This window comes from Archocentrus centrarchus, chromosome 6, assembly GCF_007364275.1.
Source record: "Archocentrus centrarchus isolate MPI-CPG fArcCen1 chromosome 6, fArcCen1, whole genome shotgun sequence".
Taxonomy (NCBI): domain Eukaryota; kingdom Metazoa; phylum Chordata; class Actinopteri; order Cichliformes; family Cichlidae; genus Archocentrus; species Archocentrus centrarchus.
Genome location: NC_044351.1, coordinates 881,011 through 900,033, shown reverse-complemented (window position 1 = coordinate 900,033; position 19,023 = coordinate 881,011). Strand labels below are relative to the sequence as shown.

At 46.9% G+C, this 19,023-nt stretch overlaps 2 protein-coding genes across 4 annotated transcripts in view; both read right to left on the bottom strand.

Moving 5' to 3' along the window:
- glg1a (golgi glycoprotein 1a) overlaps positions 1 to 1,572 on the bottom strand; it is a 33,398-nt gene extending 31,826 nt beyond the window's left edge. For all 3 annotated transcript variants that reach the window (XM_030731217.1, XM_030731218.1, XM_030731220.1), the window contains exon 1: positions 1,240 to 1,572. In XM_030731217.1, coding sequence (XP_030587077.1) covers positions 1,240 to 1,572 — 333 coding nt within the window. The remainder of the gene's footprint in view (positions 1 to 1,239) is intronic.
- Positions 1,573 to 6,546: 4,974 nt separating this feature from the next.
- Positions 6,547 to 19,023, bottom strand: rfwd3 (ring finger and WD repeat domain 3). The gene is made up of 13 exons (XM_030731676.1): positions 18,837 to 19,023; positions 15,341 to 15,609; positions 15,000 to 15,262; positions 14,815 to 14,870; positions 13,874 to 14,071; positions 13,696 to 13,787; positions 13,066 to 13,180; positions 12,735 to 12,981; positions 10,270 to 10,420; positions 10,003 to 10,179; positions 9,661 to 9,875; positions 9,313 to 9,527; positions 6,547 to 7,484 (listed from the first exon to the last, which is right to left on the bottom strand). Exons 2-13 carry the CDS (start codon positions 15,607 to 15,609, stop codon positions 7,341 to 7,343), a joined length of 2,142 nt encoding a protein of 713 aa, XP_030587536.1. The 5' UTR covers positions 18,837 to 19,023; the 3' UTR covers positions 6,547 to 7,340.

Sequence of the window (19,023 nt, the reverse complement as noted above, 5' to 3'; positions counted from 1 at the left end):
CAAAATGAAAATAATATCTGCAGGAAATAAAGAGGCCCACGCTTTGTTACTGACCAAAGATGGGCAGATTTATTTTCCAGTTAAAGTACTTTTTTAAGTTCCTGTGTTTAAAAGTAGTTATAAACCTTCCAAATTAAAACTTGCAATGTTTAATATTTTAATTTCCTTAACTAAAAAGAAATATCACAAGCTAAAAGAACAATAGTGCACCTCTGCGAACACCCCGGCACGCCTACGGGTAAAACACTGCCCCCTGTGGTCGAAGCTGAGCTCACAGCTCCAAGGAGCAGTTACAAAGGGTCCCTTTAAACGGGCCGAGTGAACACTCACGACCCCAAACCCTGCCGGGCTGCCCCGGGAGGCCCCCCAGCAGCACACAAAACGGCTTTAAACGCTTCGGTCTGCCTCACATCGATCTGGGTCAGACAACAGCGGCAAACAGGGTGGACATCACCCCCAATCCACCCCCCAATCTACCCCCATCAGGGCCCGAAATTAAAAGACTCGCTAAAAGAAAAAAAAAGAAAAAAATCACAACAGCAGGTAACGTTATCTGGGTTAGCATCTCGCCAAGGCTACAACGACAGCTGCTACAGAGTCGTTACCAGCCTCAATGTAAACTAACCCGGTTTAAAAAAAGTTACCTGGTTACTCACCTATCCACGTCACACTGTGTGGATGGCTTCTGTGGACTGTTGTGCGTGCAAGGCGGCAATTTTCTTTGTCAATTTTGCATTTTAGCGATAGCTAATCTTAGACCTGCGTGGTGTTTTAACTGCTCCGAACAATACCTACAATCCAGCACTTTTAGCCCAATATTAAATCCCTGTCGACACCCTGATCTAAACTTAGAGTGAATCGGTGTCAGCGACGTACTCTGGTAAATTCGGCCCACCGGTATTCCTCCAAACAACTTTTATTTCCATGCTATGCAGTTCTTTTTTCTTGATCCACGTCTCACTTTTCCAAAGTGATGCATTCAGGTGAGACACAGATCCTTTCGCTCCTGGCACCGCACCAAGCCGAACTGAAGACTAAACTTCAGCGACTCTGAAAGTGTTTTGACTGCTCTCGGGCACTGGGTGTTACATTAAAAATGATGCCATAATCGCTAAATTGGTGGGATTTTGCCCGGAGTTTGGCGTGACGTTCTCAGTGCTAGCAGCTAGCTTTAGCTCGTGCAGCAGGCACACCCTGCTTCTTTGCCCGGGATTAAAACTCCCACTCCCGCTAATTTACCTCTTTCTTGTCCTGGACACACTCCAGCAGCGCCAGGTTGTTGCTCCAGGAGTTTTTGGGGCAAAGGCGGGTGAGGTCGTCCCTGCACACCGCCTCCTCAGACAACTTCCAGCCGGTAGAGCGCCTCCGAGACAGCGAGGCCCCGGCGCCCTGGTTCCTCTCATCGGCTCCAGGGTTCCCCGCAGCGGGCCCCGGACCTCCGGCTGGGTTCTGCAGTTTATCGGCGTTACCAACAAATTTGGCAACAAGATTATTCTGAGCTCGAATCGGATGCACAAACAACAAGATGCACATCAAAAGCAGGAGCAGAGGAACACGTATGCAGTCCGCCATCTTCACAGAGCCAGTCAGCCTGCTGCTGCCTTCACGAGCTGTCGGAAATATGGGAACCAAGAGTAAGGTTCCAGATAGTTTTTTTTTCTTTTCCGGTCGACTGCTCATAAATAAGTGTAATAAGTCCCTATGGATTCATGCTGTGAGTCATCCAACCACGGAAATGTCTTTTCCCGACACTCCTTATCATATTAAAGTTTAACATCTTCTAACGTTAAAAAAAAGACCTGTCAACAAAACGTGAAGAAACAGCTATGACTTCACAGCCAGTACATCTACACAATGTGGAGGGTTCTCTGTTTTATTCATTTGCATCTCCAGATTCGATCTGCCTGGAAATATATATGTCGCAATTAAAGACACAAAGTTGCTGGATATATTAAGCTTACAACAGCTGTTTTGATGTCAAATTCATGTGTGTGTCTTCCAGTGATGTCAGTAACGCGTGACTCTAATGTGACTTTTTTTCCGGTAACGAGTAATCTAACGCGTTACTATTTAGGCACTACTGTGAGTTAGTGTCAGCTAAAGATGAGAACATCAAGGTTAGCTGTGCTCTCTGTGCTGGCGACAAATGCTATCTAGCTTCAAAAACACTACGTCAGATTTGAAGAAACATCTGGAGTCACGGCGCAGTCACTCTTACAGAGGAGTCCCACCAGGTGGTGAAGCAGAGCCGCGGCTAATGCAGGAGGCCGGTGTTGTGCCACAAAATGATTGCTCGTCTTTAAACGGCTGTAAATGACTTGCTGACCTATAATCTGTGAAGCATGTGTCAAACATATCTCTCATGAATGATATCAGGTCACTGTGAGTGAGAAACAGCATTTCTATCACAAGGTAGAAGCTGTGATCACTTTTTGTGACTTTTATACATTTGTTTTTTTTCATGAAGGTAAAAACTGTCTGACATTAAAAATGTCTTTTTAAACATAAATCTGTCTCAGAGAGCTGCAGAAATCACAACAACTATAACATCACAGATCTATAAAGATATTTGAAGAGGCCAAAAAGCTCTGGATTGATTATAATGTAGGTACAATAACACAGACTCCTAAAGATTGTTGAAAAACAGGTTATTTCTGCATTTTATATATAAGCCCTTCATAAAGCATGCTGACTGCACTCTGTTTACCAATATAAGCAAAGACATAAAAACACACAGAAACATCAGGATCACTTTATGGCAGACGATCACTTTTTGGCTCACCGGCAGCTGTGGAAAGGAACTAATAAATTAACTTTTAATCTAACTTAGTTACTTCTAAAATTAAGTAATCAGTAACGTAACTAAGTTACTTTTTAAAGGGCTAATCAGTAATCAGATTACTTTTTCAAGGTAACTATACCATCACTGTGACTTCCAAGCAGGAGACAGATGATGTTGTGATGAGCTGAGTATCAGTCTGAGAGCAGAGGCAGGCTGTTAATCTCAGGACATCACGAGTCAGTCTGGTGTGTGAACACAAAACACGTGTGATGGTAAGTTTGGAGCACCGGTCATAAACTGAGCTACGAAGCCAGTGTCGTGGATCTTATGGAAATAACTCATTTTAATGGTACTGGAGTGGTTTACATGTTTGACAGACACATCCCATATTTCTTACATAACATCAGTCTGACCTTTTCAGCCCTACCTGTCAGTCATGGTCTGCTGGATATCTCTTAATGTACAGAAGATAAGATAAGATAAAACTTTAATGATCCCACGATGGGGAAATTTGCGCATTACAGCAGCTCAGTACAGAGAAAAAATGAAAAGGATGAGTAAGAACAAATAACTAAAACTAAAATAGAATAAAATAAAATAAAATAGCAAAACAAAACTATACACATATACATAAGCACTATATACATAAAATATATATATCAATGTCAATACACACATTTACATATACACACACATCAAAACACTATATACAGATATCAAAATATTATATACATTTGTAGCCGGTAAGGTACACAGCATACACAGTATACATTATATGGGTGAGTGTAATAAATAAAATGTATCTGACTGTAAGGATAAAGTGATGGCAGAGGAGGTAAAGTGTCCAAGTGACTCAAGACATCATGATGTGTCGTACAGTCTAACTGCTGTTGGGATGAATGACCTGCGAAAGCGCTCCTTCCTGCAGCGAGGATGTTTCAGTCTCTGACTGAAGGAGTTGCTCAGCTCACCCACGGTCTCATGCAGAGGGTGATGGGGGTTGTCCATGATGGATGTCAGCTTTGCTAACATCCTCCTCTCACCCACCACCATCACAGACTCCAGAGGACATCCCAGCACAGAGCTAGACTGATGACCCCCCTGTATTCCTCGTTGTTCCCATCTGATACACATCCGATGATGGCCGTATCATCTGAGAACTTCTGTAGGTGGCAGTGGTCTGAATTGTACCTGAAGTCTGAGGTGTACAGACTGAACAGAAAGGGTGAGAGGACCGTGCCCTGCTGCAGACTACCACATCAGACACACAGTCATGGCACCTCACATACTGTGGTCTGTTGGTGAGGTAGTTGGTGATCCATGCCGTTAGCTGACTGTCCACTCCGGCTCCCTCCATCTTCCCTCTCAACAGTGCAGGCTGGATGGTGTTGAAAGCACTGGAGAAGTCAAAGAACAGCCTGACATCCTCATGTAGTACCACAGTTCCTCTCAGCAGCCACTTCAGAGGCTGTGATGTGACTGCAGGAGACCTGAGAGTGTCACTAGCAGAGGAACTCAACTGTTTCTTTGCTCGCTTTGAGACACCTCAGGACCACCCTTCTGCTCCAATCAGTCGAGTGCTAGCTCAACATTTATACAGAATTCATGTTACTATCATGCTTAGTTGACCTATTTCAGCACCTAGAAGAGGAGACTGTGCAGCTCCTATAAAAAAACCTAAAACCTATAAAAACATTACATTAGATAGAAGTCATCTTCAACAATACAAAAATAATTACAAAAGCACTCAGAAGGATGTTGGGATGGTTGAGGCGGGCAGCTAGAGGGAGGTTTTCTGCTAAAATACTGATGCAAACTAGTGAAAACACTGGAAACCACCTGAAGTTCAGTGATGCACCAACCAGCATCACTCAAACCAGGATTTTGGGCTGGAATGTTTTTTATGAAAGAAAAGGAATAATGTGAGGACAAACAGGAGTCAGACATGCAGTTTCAGTATAAATTATGCATAGTAGAATAGAATAGAATAGAATAGAATAGAATGCCTTTATTTTCATTATACAGGATGTACAATGAGATTGGAGGGCCACTCCTGTTCAGTGCCATGTAACAGAAAATCAAACTCTCTAAAATAAAAATATTATAATCTAGTATGATCAATATAATCAAGAGATATACAGAAATAAACAATGTGTAAAATATACAAAAAATAGAATGTATAAAAATATATACATACATTGGTGCATCTGTACATTGTAAGAAAAGTAAATATGTGTATACATATAATAATGAAGATGATGAATATTGCACTTGGTGAATGAATATTGCACTAGTGAATGAATACTGGATATTACACAATATAGGAATGTCAGATATTGTTCAGTATGAATAATATAATATTGCACAGTTACAGTGGGTGAGTGTGTGAGTTCAGGGTGGTGATTGCTCTGGCGAAGAAACTGTTCTTTAGTCTGTTTGTTCTGGCTTTGATGCACCTGTAGCGCCTGCCAGAGGGCAGCAGGTCAAACAGGTCAAAGCCAGGGTGTGAGCTGTCCTTGATGATGTTCCTGGCTCTGCTGATGCAGCGGGAGGTGTAGATGTCCATCAGGGAGGGGAGAGGGCAGCCAACGATTCTTTGTGCTGTCTTGACTACCCTCTGAAGCCTGACCCTGTCTGCCTCAGTGCAGACAGGGTATGCATAGTATGCATAATCTCCTCTTGAAAGAGTAGTTGTAAAACAGCTAACTGATCATCTGCAGGGGAACGGTTTATTTGAAGAGTTTCAGTCAGGTTTCAGAATTCATCACAGTACAGAAACAGCAATAGTGAAGGTTACCAATGATCTTCTTAGAGCCTCTGACAGTGGACTCATCTCTGTTCTTGTCCTGTTGGACCTCAGTGCAGCTTTGATACTGTTGACCATAACATTTTATTACAGAGATTTGAGGCAACGGGCAGCACGGTGGCGTAGTGGTTAGCACTGCTGCCTCACAGTTGGAATACCATCTGGAAGGCCTGGGTTCGATTCCACCTTGGCCCAGGCCTCTCCCTCTCTCTGTGTGGAGTTTGCATGTTCTCCCTGTGCTTGCGTGGGTTTCCTCCGGGTACTCCGGTTTCCTCCCACATTCCAAAGACATGCACTTACTGGGGTTAGGTTAATTGGCTAATCTAAATTGCCCATAGGTGTGAATGAGAGCATGAATGTGAGTGTGAAAGGTCGTCTGTCCCTCTGTGTTGGCCCTGCAACAGGCTGGCGACCTGTTCAGGGTGTACCCTGCCTCTCACCCTATGACAGCTGGGATAGGCTCCAGCCCCCCCGCGACCCTTAACAGGATGTGCATAAGCGAATGGATGGATGGATTTGAGGCGACTGTTGTGATTTGGTGCTATATAACTAAAATTGAATTGAATTGGTTCGTCTGCATAAATGGAGGGAGGTGTAGTTCAGTGTAATACCTTCAAACCCAGGGACAGACTGTCACATGTAACCAGGCCATTGCAAGTGTGGTTATTTAAAAACTGACCTATGTTTTCATAGTTTGTTTAAAATCAGCACAATAAAAGCTTAAATGAGGAGGCGTACACTTTGTCTGCTTATAAGAACTTTTTGCGGCACTTCTGGAATGAGAAGTGGAAATAACGCGCGGCGCCTGAAGGCAGCATTATTTTATCTGCTGGCTCTCCATCCTGTGACCGGTCGTGAGAGATCAGACGAGCCATCAGAGGCGGTTAAAGAGCGCTGGGAAGGTTGTGGGGCTGCTGGAGCGGTAGCAGCAGGTCAGGGAGACACCCACCCTCCTCACAGGGTCATCACTGTATAAGGGTCACGCTCTAAAGATGAACTCAGCTCTGAGCCTCAGTATCATGATGTCATGGTTTCAGTGAAGAGCATCGGTTTAACGTCTCTGACACGGAGGAACCCAAAGTCATCGTCTGAATGTTTGATAACGTTTCTACAGCAGATGATCTGGAACAGAAAACCTAAATAACACGGACGTGTTAAAATCAGATTTTACACAGCAGGATAAACTTTGCCTTTATTTAAAAATAACATGTTTTTATTAACTTTTGAAGGCATACACAAACAGCTGGCAGCAAATATACATATATACATGTTCCTTTAAAAAGACAACCGTTAACTACTTTGGCACTTCATGATCCGCATCAGAGGGAAGAAAATCCAACCGAAGTAACGAATCCGATGGGAACGAGCCGCAGGGATGAACTGTTTGTGAGACATGAAGAACTGAAAGGCTGAAGAGGCCAACAAAAAGCTGCTTTCTGCTGAATTTCTGGAGGATCAGGGAGTCCTGCAGCGATGGATGCTTTGGCTACATTCATGTGTTCTTCACAAAGACATTATTAATCTGATCTTTGGCTCACGAAAACACAATCATATTACTCTGTGTGTGTAATCTGAGCAGCTTAAAAAAGAAGAAGCGATGAGTGAAATGCCTCCTCGGGCCGATCGCTCAGTAATCTGTTCAGCAGTGTAAACGTACAGGTAAGTTTAGCAGCATTACTTTTCCCACAGCTCCACACAGACGTGAGCTCTCCTCGTGGGACTGACCTTTGTGGGTCACTCCATCCTCCCAGGTCACTCCCACTTGTAGACCTTCAACATTTTCTCCGTAAGTGATGCCAGAAAGTGCGTGCCGTTCACAGAGAACGGGCTGATGTCCAGCACCGGCAGGTCGGCCGGAAGTTTCTGGAGCAGGACGCCGCTGCCGGCGTTCCACACCTGAGGCGGGAAAGAAGCAGACAGGCGCACCAGACAACTTTAAAGTCTTCAAACAGAAAAAGAGAGAACTCTGAAGTTTAAAGACAGAAAACTAGAAACTTACTCACCAAAAACATATAAAACTTAAATAATGTTAAAAACAGAAGAAAAAATTATTTATGAGGGAAGAAGAAAACACTGATCCATCAGTTATTGAAAAAAAAAAAACTGCCCCTACAAATAATCAGGAATTTAAAAACTACATTCATTTGTTGGTCCTATTTTAATGCAACAAAAAGTGCTTATGGAAAAAAAAGATAACCTACACCCCACCACCAACAGTATTCACTCTGAACCTGAGTAACATCCATTCTTAATCCAGAGGGTCTCATATGATGTGGGCCCACCCTCTGCAGCTGTAACAGCTTCAGCTCTTCTGGGAAGTCTTTCCACAGGTTTAGGAGTGTTTATGGGAATTTCTGACCATTCTTCCAGAAGCACATCTGTGAGGTCAGACACTGATGTTGGAGAGAAGGCCTGACTCACAGTCTCTGCTCTAATCCATCCCAAAGGTGTTCTATCAGGCTGAGGTCAGGACTCTGTGCAGGCCAGTCAAGTTCTTCCACACCAAACTGGTTCATCCATGTCTTTATGGAGCTGCTTTGTGCACTGGTGTGCAGTCATGTTGGAACAGGAAGGGGCCATCCCCAAACTGTTCCACAGAGTTGGAGCATCAAACTGTCCCAAATGTCTTGGTCTGCTGAAGCATTAAGAGTTCCTTTCACTGGAACTAAGGGGCCGAGCCCAAGTCCTGAAAAACACCTCTACACCATAACCCCCCCTCCACCAAACTTTACATAGTCAGACAGGTACCGTTCCCCTGGCAACCACCAAACCCAGACTCCTCCATCTGATTGGCAGATGGAGAAGTGTGATTCATCCCTCCAGAGAACACGTCTGCACTGCTCTAGAGTTCAGTGGCGGCGTGCTTTACACCACTGCATCAACACTTTACACCACTGCATCAACACTTTACACCACTGCATCAACACTTTACACCACTGCATCAACACTCTGCATTGAGCTTGGTGATGGAAGGCTTGGATGCAGCTGCCATGGAAACCCATCCATGAAGCTCTCACTGAAGGCCACATGAAGGTTGGAGGTCTGCAGTGATTGACTCTGCAGAAAGTTGGTGACCTCTGTGCACTATGACCCTCAGCATCCTCTGACCCCACTCTGTGATGTTACGTGGCCTACCACTTCATGGCTGAGCTGCTGTCGTTCCTAATCGCTTCCACTTTGTTATAATACCACTAACAGCTGACTGGAATATTTAGCAGTGACTGGACTTGTTGCACAGGTATCATCCTATCACGGTACCACGCTGGGACTCACTGAGCTCCTGAGAGCGACCCATTCTTTCACTGATGTTTGTAGCAGCAGTCTGCATGCCTAGGTGCTGGTTTATACACCTGTGGAAGTGACTGGAACACCTGAACTCAGTGATCTGGATGGTGAGTGGATACTTTTGGCAGTATAGTGTATGTCGATTTATGCATTAAAAAAATTAATTAAAAAAATAGCATAACAGTTTTTTTAGTAAAAAAATGTCAACTGAACAAAACTGTAAAAAAAAAGAAAAATATAAAAATGCAGAAACACTTTAAAACACCTTTGGGCTCATTTAAATCATCATTTATATATTTTTACTTTTAAAAACGCAAAAATAGTTTAATATTTTAAATAAAAACTAATTTGAATACAAAAATGATCAATGAACCTAATAAAAAATGATCAGTTCTTTAAAGTATCTGCTCTTTTAAATAAACTCTAAATCTAAACTGACCATGGTGGAGTTGGAGGCTTCGTCCCCAGCACAGACCAGCGTCCCGCCTCCGTCTGGACTCCTGAAGACGGCGTTCTTGGTGAGCAGTTTGCAGGACGAGCCGACACTGAATGTCTGCACCGGCGAGCAGGAGCAGCTGGGCAGCTGACTCGAGTCCTGCTGGGGGGTCCGGGACAGCGCCATCAGGACACAGCGCAGAGACGGATTCGAGCGTCCTGCAGGACAGATGACCATTACAAAGGTGAAGGGTGACCAGTAAGTGTGAAAAGTCAAGATCATGTGACACCACAGTGGTTATGTCCATCTTTCACCTACAGTCTGTGGTGTCCCGTGGGGTCGGGGTCTTACCGGGCCTGTACGTGACCAGGCAGTGTCGGCTCTCCGCCTCCACCTGGATGTCCGTGCAGCCGGAGGTCTCCAGGGGGAGGACGTGTGGCCTGTAGGTGGTCTCGTTCACCTGCTCCCAGAAACACCCGCCCTCCAGAGAGCCGGCGATCAGCCCGCCACAGGGGAACGAGCTGGAGGCCGCCCGCGGGACGTAGCACAGAGACGCTACGGGACACCTGGAAATTAATTAACCCATAAATTAAGCAGTTCACGACTTTCTTCCAAACTGGTTTTAAAAGTGCCGTCTCATTGTGTGTGTGTGTTGTAAGCTTTTGGGCAAATCCTTCGGTCTTATTCGGGTACCTGGAGCGCAGCGGCTCGAGCTCCTGCACGTGCGTGCTGGTGTCTCTGACGTCGTAGATGAGCACCGAGCCATTGCTCAGGCCGGCGTAGATGTAGCTGGTGTTGTCCAAACACCAGCAGCAGCTCCACACTGGTTTACCTGTATTATAGGTCTGAACCACCGCGTTGGTCTGCAGGCTGGAAAAAGGACAACAAAAAAAATCATCAACACACATTAAACTCACGGGTAACTAAACGCTGAGGCAGCAGGTGCAGGCGTGCTCGTACCAGGTCAGTCTGATGGTGTTGTCCAGCGCAGCAGACAATAGCACGTTGTTGTTGTGGCTGTTGAAGGACAGACCTCGGATCTGTTTGCTGTGGATGGGAATGTACTGATTCGCCTTCATGTTCACCACACTCACCTTCTTCACCCCGAAGCCTGAACGGAGGGAACGAGGAAGGTTAATGTGAGGAAACCTGGCACCGGCTCCAGGAGGTGATTTGTTCCACTATTAATGTCATGACTGGAATGCATTACTGATAATTAACATTAAGCAAGTGATGTCATTGACTCCGTGTGGTCTGAGGTTTTGTGTCATGTGATACGAGTCCAAATTATTTCAGCTCAGGCTTCAAGGTGCTGGAGCTCAGCAGTTTCCCAGCTCGCTGTCGCTGTTTTTTTTTTTTTTTTTTTTTTTTTAGCCTGTCATGTCTGGCATCTTTCACAATCGGAATGATGATCCGAATGCACTGATGTACCAAACATATTTGCTTTGACAAGAACAGCTCTATATGTTTCCTATAGGCTCTTCTTGTTAATTTTATTTTTATTTATTTATCTTTTTATTTAGTTATTCATGCCAAGTCTGACAGGCAACAAGGAAGGGGCAAGAACAAGAGGTGGGGGGGAGAAAAGGGGGGGGGGGGGGGGGGGGAGAGAAAAGGAAGAAAGGAGATAGAAAAAAAATAAAAAAATAAAAGGGGTTGATATACTCACACACACACACACACACACACACACACACACACACACACACACACACACATCCATACACACACCCATATGCACCTACATATACACACACACACACACACACACACATACACACAAGTTTATTGTTTGTAGTGATGTGTGTGTATGCGCCTTTCTCATGCAATGTATTCGATAATGAGGGCGAGAAACTGCAACCATGCCCCCCGCGATCCAGAGGCAGAAAGGGAAGGACCCAGGGGACCCAGGCCATCCACAGCACAGGAGCTCAGAAGACTTGGGGCCACACATCCCGATGGCAACCGCGTACACTCCCCAGAAGAGGAAGGAGGGAGGCTACAGACGGAACCCCCACAATCCAGGGGCTAGAGTCCAGAGAGCCAGAGACGACGGGCAGCCCACCCCCCCCGGCAGGCCGGCACCCCCAGCACGAGCCAGGCATGCGGCCCCCGAGGCCCCAAGCGCCCGAGAGCAGCCCGACACCCGGCAGAGCCCCCCCACGCGCCAAAGAGGCCCAAGCCACCCCCAGGTCACGGCCGCCAAGGGAGCAGGCCAAAAACCATCCCGAGACATCCGGCCACACATCCCGGGACCCACGGGCACCCACACCCCAGGGGCGGCAGTGACGACCAGTGGGGAGCAGCGTGGAGCGGTAGGGAGGGGTAACTCCCACCCTCCGTGTCCCACAGGTGCCAAGGCTTGGCAAGCCACCTACCCAGGCCCAGCTGTCCACACACACACACTCTCACAAGCACGTACGTACACACACACACACACGTACCAGTCATTCCCTCATGTACACACACGCACATACACACGCACGCACATTCGCATGCACCAGTCACACACTCATGCATACACACTCACACTCACACGCACATACACACACACACACGTACCAGTCATTCCCTCATGTACACACACGCACATACACACACACGCACATTCGCATGCACCAGTCACACACTCATGCATACGCACATGTAACAAACATGGACACCTAATGTGGGAGAGCGGGTACCAGCACCAAGCCAGCGGCAACCCAGGGAAGCAGCCAACCCAGCCCCGAACAATGAGCCAGTCCCCATCCCAGGCGGGGTGCACGGAACTGGGGTGTGAGAAGGCCCGCCCTCCCCCTCCTCCCACTCAGCGTGTTGGGGGGGGTGATGTGAATGTATGTACTGAGAAGAATGTGTATGGCTGTGTGAAAACTACAGTGCTTTTAAAATTGGAGGGACAGATGTAATATGAGCACTGAATAACAGCGCCCATCCACACTGTCCCCCCAAGGCCCTCAATGTCTAAAATGTAAATAAAATTGAGGTGCAGGCAGCAGTGAACAGACAAGTGGGGCCACCTCAGCAGTGCCACCCACTAACCACTGTGTGACACACCTGCCCCCCAAGGCCCTATATGTACTATGATGTGTTGTGAGCTGTATAATGCAATTAAAAAAGGAGGAGTGGGACATCACGCAGCACAGCGAGCAGAGCCGAGGTGATGGCCCTACTCACTGCAGTACGAGCCCCCCACCCCCGAGAACCTATGTGTGCATAATGTGATGTTAAACTGAGAGAGAGCTGTCGCTGTTAGAATCACGCAGAGACGGGAAAATAACTAACGGCTAACTTGACTCGAGCCATCAGCACTCTTCTTCCTCCCGTTAGCTGTCACACACACACACGTCACATTTCCAACACGACTAGATTTACTAACAAGAAGGTGAAACTGTCGTTTGCGGTTTGAGTGATGAAGGTCTCACCGGGCACCAGTGTGGCGTGAGGCGACGGCTGTGAGGCCAGCAGGCAGCTCATAGATTCACAGTAGGATAAAACTCTGCAGCCTCCGGCCTGAGACACCAGCACCGCCTTGAAGAAGCTGTACGGAGCCGACCTGGAGCCGTCCGCCCTCTGAGACGCGCTGAGGAAATGGGAGGCAGACGAGGACGCGGAGGGGGAAGAACAGGGATTCAGGCTCCTGCCGTTCTGAGCTATGAGGGCTCTCAGCTCCTGTGTGAGGAAGAGGGGACAGATTACAGGGCAGGTCCTCACTTCACTCACTGAAGCAGAGGAAAAAAATCCACTGTGAAGCACCTGCAGCTCCTTCTGTGCTTGCCCGTATTGGCTGGTGACTGCTTGCAGTTTGATTTTGTAATTAGCCGACTCCACTTCAGCCTTCTTCCTGCGATCCTGCTCCTGCTGCAGAGATCTACAAACACAAATCAAATGGGTACGTTCAGAGCTGACCTCATGGGCTGGCACATTATCACATCAGACATGTTGACAGCCATCGAGGGTCTCCTGCAGGTCAACAAGTCAATGTCATGCTTTCACCAAGGCGGAAGATTACAGGTCACCATAAAGTCTCAATCAGTGCAGATTTTGGGGGAATAAGATGAAAGATGCTGCAAATAAAAAAAATAAATACAGTGACAACACAGTTATTAAAAGGGCATCTTCTAATAACTGGAGCTGGTTTCCTGTGTTTTTAGCTGCTCTGTCCAGCATGACTGGAGTCACCTTCCTGCTGTGATTTCCACTGCACAGCTGACTTTAATATGAAAACGAGCTGCTGACGGCAAGAAAAAAGTTTGTGTTAGTGAAGAGGCTGACATATGTGAATATTTAAGAGTATAAAAAACAGGATTTGCTCAGGATTCCTCCCGCTGAAAGGAAACCGCCTCCCTCGTTAGCTCAGCAGAAGCAGAGAAGACGATCACTCACTTCTTTAAGCTCTCCTGCTCAGAGTTGTCCAGCGCTCTCAGTTTCGGTGCATACAGGAGCACGATGTCTGAGCGCTTTGCTTTCTTGTTGCACTAAAATTACAGAAAAAAAACAAAAAAACACAGGTTACCCTTCAGTCTTCTACCTGTGGGCCACAAGACCTCGCCTTCCTTCTCACCTGTGGGCATTTAGCAGCTGGGCTCTGAGCTTTCAGCCAGCGCTGGATACAGGTGTAACCGAACAGGTGACCGCACCGCAGGGCGGCGAGCCTGTGCTCCCCGGCCGTCGTCCACACTTCAAAGCAGATGGTGCAGGTGTCGCCTTCGCTCTCCTCGCTGGGAGGCACCTGGACCGGTGGCACAGCTGCCGGGGGTGCCTGCGAGCAGGGAGGAGCCACATGTAAAGGCAGCTTTGCTTTCAGCCTCACAGCCTTCAAAGGCTCAAAGAAAGGTTACATTAACTTGCTGCGCCATCTTGTGGTAGACAGGGGTATTACACAGGAGTGCAGCAGAGCCTCAGACCTGAGTTGATGCATTTCAACATAATGCATCGACTCAAGTGCTGTTACAGTAAAGCCAGTGAGCGAGTGTGTGAAGTTTGATGGTCCTAGCTCAAACAGTCTGCATCTATGGTGGCCCTTTTCTTTGAAACAGAGCAGCTAGAAACAATGAAGAAAAGGACGAGGACAGGTGAGACTATGTTACTGGTAACTGGAAGCTCACATTTATACCCTCCACCTGATTTGGAGTGGATTAGGACATCGGGGTCAGTGCCGTTTAACTTTTGCTGCCTCCATGTAACTGGCAGCCCCCCCTGCCAGTTTCTGTTGCCCCCCCCTTCCTTGTAGTCTTCTGTACAGACCATCTTTGTGGATGGCTCTGGGCTGGTTTACCTCCTCTGTGGTTAACCCAGCGTATGCTGCAATACTTAATGATCACACCACCACAGCAAAGTAAAGGAAGACTTGGAATCTTCTTCAGCAGTACACTGATGCTGACTGATCGTTGTATAAATAATTTTTGACTAAAAACTATTTTTTTAATCTGTAAAACATGAAGAGTTGTCCAAGTGCAAAGAGCAGAACAGGAAAGCAGAAAGGACAAAAGGTCTGAGAGTTACCTGAACAGCCTGAATTTGAGCTTCTGCCCTCTCAGCGTCTGCAGCTGCGCTGGAGTCTGAACAGAGATAAAAATCACTCTGGATGCTCACGAGTTACCATAAAGTATAAGCCCAGGTGCAGCTTAATAACAAAGTCCTAATTAGGGTGCTTTAGATGATCCAAAGTGAATTGAGGCCAGACTCACTGGTCGTGCTGGCTTCCTGCGGTTGAGAGGTTTGGACAGCAGCGCTGAGGTCAGAGCCCGCCGGGGGGGCGGGGTCGACGGCCTCTGCAGCAGCAGCCGTGCTTTCTTCATCCGCCTCTGCCTCATCCTCAGACTCACTGACCTCTGTGGTGCTGCCAGACTCCGGCTCTGCCACGCTGGCAGCCGGCGCTCGCAGCAGGAAGTCTGGAAAGCCTCTGGAGGGCGCTGCGGTCTGGCTCGGATAGTGTACTCTGAGACCCTGTCTGCAGCACAGCCACAGTTTTTTCACCTTTATGAAAGACAAAGTATATATGAAGTCTATTCCGTGCCGTCCAGCTTACCTGACTCTCCTCCGGATGGGTGGTGTAGATGTAGCCCCACCCACCGCCCTCTGACTAAATGCCCAAGTGGCAGGAAGCCTTGGAGGAGCTTGAGCCGCCGCCTGTCCCTCTGTGCTGTCATCATCATCATCATCTTCATCCACTTCGGTGCTGCTGCCAGAGTCTGCGATGATGAGTGGAGCGTTGGCGTTCTCAGCCACACCTGCAGCAGCTGCAGCGCCACCCTCTGGTTGCAGCTCCACAGGAGCATCTACCTCCATGGCCTCCATCTGCAGGGCAGCAGCATGTTTATCAAACGGCCAAAAAATGTCAGGAAAATGCATAAACTTCTGTTTAGTCAGGATCTACATGCAGACTGATCAGGGTCGCGTGCACGAACACATCCATAAGCCTGATTAAGCCAGAAAACAAGCGTGTATATTTCAGGATCGTACGGCGCACAGCAACTGAAGGTGACCAGAAATACAGAACCTTGAAGTTACTCAGGACACAGTGGCCAAAAGTCAAGTCAAGTCAAGTTTATTTATAAAGCACATTTAAAACAACGACGTTGACCAAAGTGCTGTACAAGATCTGTAACCCCAAGGACTATACTAAATAAAAATAAAAATATATAAATAAATAAATAAAATAATAAAATAAAAATAAATAAATAAAAACATTAAGAACAATAAATAACATAAGAAAATTAAAAATTAAAACATTTAAAACAAGTACCATAAAATACCATAAAACAATCATCTAAAAGGAGGTAGCACTGCAGCCAAATGCCAAGGAAAAGAAATGTGTTTTTAATAGAGATTTAAATGTGTGTATCGTCTGAGCTGTGCGGATATGGAGAGGTAGATCGTTCCATAGCTTTGGTGCTGCTGCTGCTGCAAAAGCTCGATCACCTCTGTTTTAGTCTGGTTTTAGGCCTCTGTAAGAGCAGCTGGTTCGATGACCTCAGAGCTCTTACAGGGGTGTGACAGTGAAGCAGCTCAGACAGATACAAAGGTGCCAGTCCGTTTAAGGCTTTAAAAGTAAGCAATAAAATCTTAAAATCGATTCTAAAACGGACAGGGAGCCAGTGAAGGGATGACAGGACTGGGGTAATGTGTTCATGCTTTTTTAAACCGGTTAAAAGACGAGCTGCCGCATTCTGGACTACCTGCCAAAAACGCAGATAAGAACAGAACAACACTGACCTCAATGATGACAGACAGACAGTCTGCAATACTGCTCTCGCTTCACCGTTCAGCACATCATTTTTATTTACTTTTGCCCCTCCATAAAAGTCTGAATTCACTCCCCAACAGGTTTTAAAATTAAGCTCACATCATATTTATTTATCCGTGTAGTTTATTCATTAAACTACCCAAGTTCAAGGAAAACTGCTTAAAATACAGACACGATTATTCTTCTTTTAAAATCTTAATAAATCCACTATTTTATTCCAAAGGCTGTAAGAAATTATGATCCCAAATTTTAACAAAATAATTCTGATTATAATTTGTGGCCTGTGAGTCACGCAGCTTTGCCTTAGAGAAGCTAATATTGTCAGGTGCAGGTTTATTTGAAATGCCTGTTTGCAGTTTGGGAGTCAGAGAGAGGAACCTTTGTGGCGCTGCAGAGCGGTGAGGACAGCACACTGACAGGCTCACAGAATTCACAGGAGACTATGAAGTGTTACCCATACAACAAGAGTGGGTAACAAAGGACAACAAGGCCTTGTTTAACATAAAGCTAACAGCCTCCAGGCAACAAGGAGGAAGTGAGAACAAGTCAAAGGGATGTGAAGACATCAATCAAGACATGCCGGGGGGGTTGGGGGACAGGAGTGGGGAGATCAAGCAGCAGAAGGGGAGCTGAAAGCAGCGTGGACCTGGCCAGCCTCCCTCTTTCACACCTCCTCCCCCATTGACTCCCACACTAACTGTAGTCTCCACGGGCCCCTGTGGCTTTGCCCAATGCATCCTGTCCCAGTGGCCCCACTACAGACCCGTGGCACTGACATCACATGGATGCTGTGGGCCTCACCCTGGACCAGCTCCAGCCCAGTATCAGCCCACTGATGGACCTACTTCAGTATTCCATTCTCCACCTGCTCAACCATGTCTACACCCACCTGGACAAGCCAGCGAGTGCTGCCAAAGCCACATGTTTTTTTTTTTGTTTTTTTTTAATTTCTCCAGTGCCTACAATGCCATCAGGCCAACTCTACTGTGTAATAGGCTTAACTGCCTATAAGATAAGATAAGGGAGGTGGACACCTCCCTGTTGACCTGGATAGTTCACCTGAGGCACTGTGTGTCAGACACTGTGGTCAGTAAGGCAGGACCCCCGCAGAGACCTTCATCTCCCTGTTTGTTCACCCTCTACACCGCAGACTTCAGCTACTGCATAGAGACCTGCTACCTCCAGAGGTTTTCTGAGGACTCTGCAGGAGTGAGGGTGATGAGGAGGAAGTACAGGGCTGTGCTGGACCACTTTGTTACGGAGTGTGAGCAGAACCATCTGCAGCTTAAAGTGGCAAAGACAAACGGAGCTGGTTGTGGACACGAGGAAGGCCAGAACACCTGTTTCCATTCGTGGGGTCTGCATGGAGACAGTGGAGTTGTTATTATTAATATCTGGCTCTCTTCCACAGTGTGTCTATTGACCCGTCTCTCTCCCCTCACCCCCAAACAGCAGATGACCCCCCCTCCCTGAGCCTGGTTCTGCCAGAGGTTTCTTCCTGTTAAAAGGGAGTTTTGTTTTATTTTTATTTTTTTAACTCCCACTGTCACCAAGTGATTGCTCATAGGGGTCGTTTGATTGTTGGGTTTTCTCTGTATCATTGTGGTATTTACCTTACCATACAAAGCATCCTGAGGCGACTGTTATGGTTTGGAGCTATAATTTAATTTGGTCACCTCCTGTTGTTTTGAATGTGCTATATAAATTAAAGTGAACTGATTTTACTCCGTAGCGCAAAGCTAAAATGTGCACATCCTGCAAGTAAAGCAGCCAAATACTAACCAGCAGCTGGTCATTGAACAGCCGCTGCTTGTCGCCGCGTTCCCGGGGGCGCAGGCGCGTTTTTCGGCTGAGCCCCGAACTACAGCCCGAGGTCACCGCGGCCTCCGAGCAAGAACGCTGCTAACAGTCGCTGCAGTTCAAACTTTGGCCAGCTTCACTTTTAATGTTGCTTATCGGCCCAACAGCAGTGTTATCCAAGGACCGCCGGAGAGGACACTTGTTGTTTTTACTGTTTTACCTCCTGATAACCACGAGGCTAAAGTTAGCTAGCCTTTAAAAGGAAAGAAACAACAAAAACGCTTTGATGCATTTCTTTACCCCTCTGTAGAGTCTATGCACATCACTACAGTTAATGCTGACTATGATGTTACAAGTATAAAAACCGCAAAAACGAATGGAAACGTTGGTAGGCTCGTTCTTAGCGCTGCTAGCCAGCTTGGCTGCGCTGTGCCCGGGTTAGTGAGCTACAGCGGCGCGGTGAGGAGCGAACACCTACCTGTGAGGGTTTACCAGCTGCTGATCTCCTCACGAGCTAACGGCATGGCAGCAGCAAGTCAAAGAAGTAAATCCAAACGGTCCAGCTGCCGTGTGTTCACGGGTTACTTCCACTTCACGGAGCTGTTAATACAGTGTAGCAGATCCGCCGTCGGGCTCGAATCTCCCGGCGCCAGTCCGCTCCGCCC

What these genes read in the sequence shown, in the direction of transcription:
- rfwd3 (XM_030731676.1), bottom strand. Translation starts at nt 15,609, where the DNA reads ATGGAGGCCATGGAGGTAGATGCTCCTGTGGAGCTGCAACCAGAGGGT. An exon ending in AACACCATCAGACTGACCTG is followed by an intron (nt 10,180 to 10,269) that starts GTACGAGCACGC and finishes TCCTTTTTCCAG; the next exon opens with CCTGCAGACCAACGCGGTGG. An exon ending in AAGCCTCCAACTCCACCATG is followed by an intron (nt 7,485 to 9,312) that starts GTCAGTTTAGAT and finishes TTCCCGCCTCAG; the next exon opens with GTGTGGAACGCCGGCAGCGG.